The sequence below is a fragment of the Melanostigma gelatinosum genome (assembly GCF_949748355.1).
Source record: "Melanostigma gelatinosum genome assembly, chromosome: 18".
In the NCBI taxonomy this organism is placed as follows: domain Eukaryota; kingdom Metazoa; phylum Chordata; class Actinopteri; order Perciformes; family Zoarcidae; genus Melanostigma; species Melanostigma gelatinosum.
In genome coordinates, this window is record NC_136651.1 from 22,745,306 (window position 1) to 22,746,974 (window position 1,669).

The following is a 1,669-nucleotide window of genomic DNA, read 5'->3' on the forward strand; positions in this document are numbered from 1 at the left end:
TATAAAATTAAAGAAAACTTTGAAAATGACATGAATGATGTGCTATTTGGTCCTTCTCCAGCCTTTCGTGGACACTGATCACGTACTGCACAAGTACTTTCTTCCTCGAGAGTACTCTGTGATTGTGCCTGGCGTTGCAGCAGTAATCCTGCTGCTCTGTATCGGTGAGTAGACACGAAGCACACTCTCATTGCAATATGCACTCCACAGACAAGCGCCACATATTCAATGAAAGGCGGTGTGACGATGTCTGTCTCTGTTGAGGTCAACACTGCTCTCATCTCCACAGGGGCCTTCACCGCAGTTATCATGTGGAAGAACCGCAAGCCAAAGAAAGTGGACTAGTCTCAGGATGGAGCGGCTGCTGAACCCTCTGGTGGCGCTGCAAGCAGAATCAAACCTCCATTCTCTGATAATCGCTGCTGAACAGCTGACGTTCATGCTTCCAAAATTATGTGTGTTCAAACGAAAGTTCCTGATATTTATTTCATATTTTGGTTCTATTTCCAGATGGCTTTGAGTTGATCAGTAAGCGTTAAAGCTTCCACCTCGGTGCCCCAGAGTGGCAGTACAGCAGAAACATCATTCATTCAAAACACAACAAAGACTGCACCAGTGACAATAACTGATTCTTTCACTTGCAGAACACTTGCCGCTTTACCTGGACCAGCGGAAGCCTTCTCTTGTTTCTCACTAACCCAGTAACATGAGGGCTTTAAGTGGCTCCTCACTCAGGAGGGACGGGAGCTGAACTATGTGTCACTGTGTGGAAAGTGATAGAATTCCGACTTCATTGAAAGCAGCATGGATCTTAAATTGTGTAAATATTGACAATGTGTCCTTTGTTGTAGTGTGAAAGTGTGAATGATGTTTGTAAATAGTTTTGGATGCAAACCAGCATTTTGTCCAACACACACACACCTACAGTCAGACTGGTGATGGGGCCAATGGTCCCTTTTCTTACTTAATAAAATATTGATGCTGGGAAAATGTTGCGTCTTTTTAATCAATGCCTACTGAAGCCCACTGGGATGGAAACAATAAAGATCCTGCAAGTTATAATAATGAGAAACTTTGTCCAAATCCTACCTTGGGAAGGAGCAGGACTGGGCCCTAGATATGATGAGGACTGGAGGTGGAGGCACCAGAGAGAACAGTTGTGAAGTTTGACAGCAAAGCTTCATGACATAGTGACAAAATGTGCTTGTTAAATCTAGCGTGTAATATCAGTATGCGTACTTGTCCGTACTGCGTTCTCTGGACTTGGAGTCCAGACTCCAAAAGTACACGTCCGTACTTCTGTATTGAGAAAGGCCCTATGAGTAGCAGAGGACAGATACATTATGAATGAATGAGAGCGTAAAGAGAGTCTCTGACTGAACTTCTGCCAAGCTTCATGATAGAAAGCTCCGGAAGTTTGAGTTGCATACAAATGCTTCCCCTGCATGTCGATAATGGGCTGCTGCAGGCTGACATCTTCTACTTCAGTCAGGTGGAGCAAAGAGCCGTTGCTATGGGGACGCAGAGCGATTATTCCAGTGTTGTGGAAAAGGCGACTGCAGCAGCTGCATGCTGCTCATTGTGGGACAGTCCGCATGAAAGAATTAGCTCGAAGCTACTTCCTGCACTCAGACTTCTGTCTCTGTATAATTAATGTTATCGCTAGTAT

At 44.7% G+C, this 1,669-nt stretch overlaps 1 protein-coding gene across 3 annotated transcripts in view; it reads left to right on the forward strand.

Moving 5' to 3' along the window:
* The window catches only part of dpm2 (dolichyl-phosphate mannosyltransferase subunit 2, regulatory), a 14,862-nt gene extending 13,884 nt beyond the window's left edge, over window positions 1-978 (forward strand). For 2 of the 3 annotated variants that reach the window (XM_079289931.1, XM_079289930.1), the window contains 2 exons: window positions 62-164; window positions 290-978. In XM_079289931.1, the coding sequence (XP_079146057.1) occupies window positions 62-164; window positions 290-345 (159 nt within the window). In that variant the 3' untranslated portion in view covers window positions 346-978. The remainder of the gene's footprint in view (window positions 1-61; window positions 165-289) is intronic. The other variant, XR_013772834.1, reaches the window with a different exon arrangement.
* The last annotated feature ends 691 nt before the right edge of the window (window positions 979-1,669 follow it).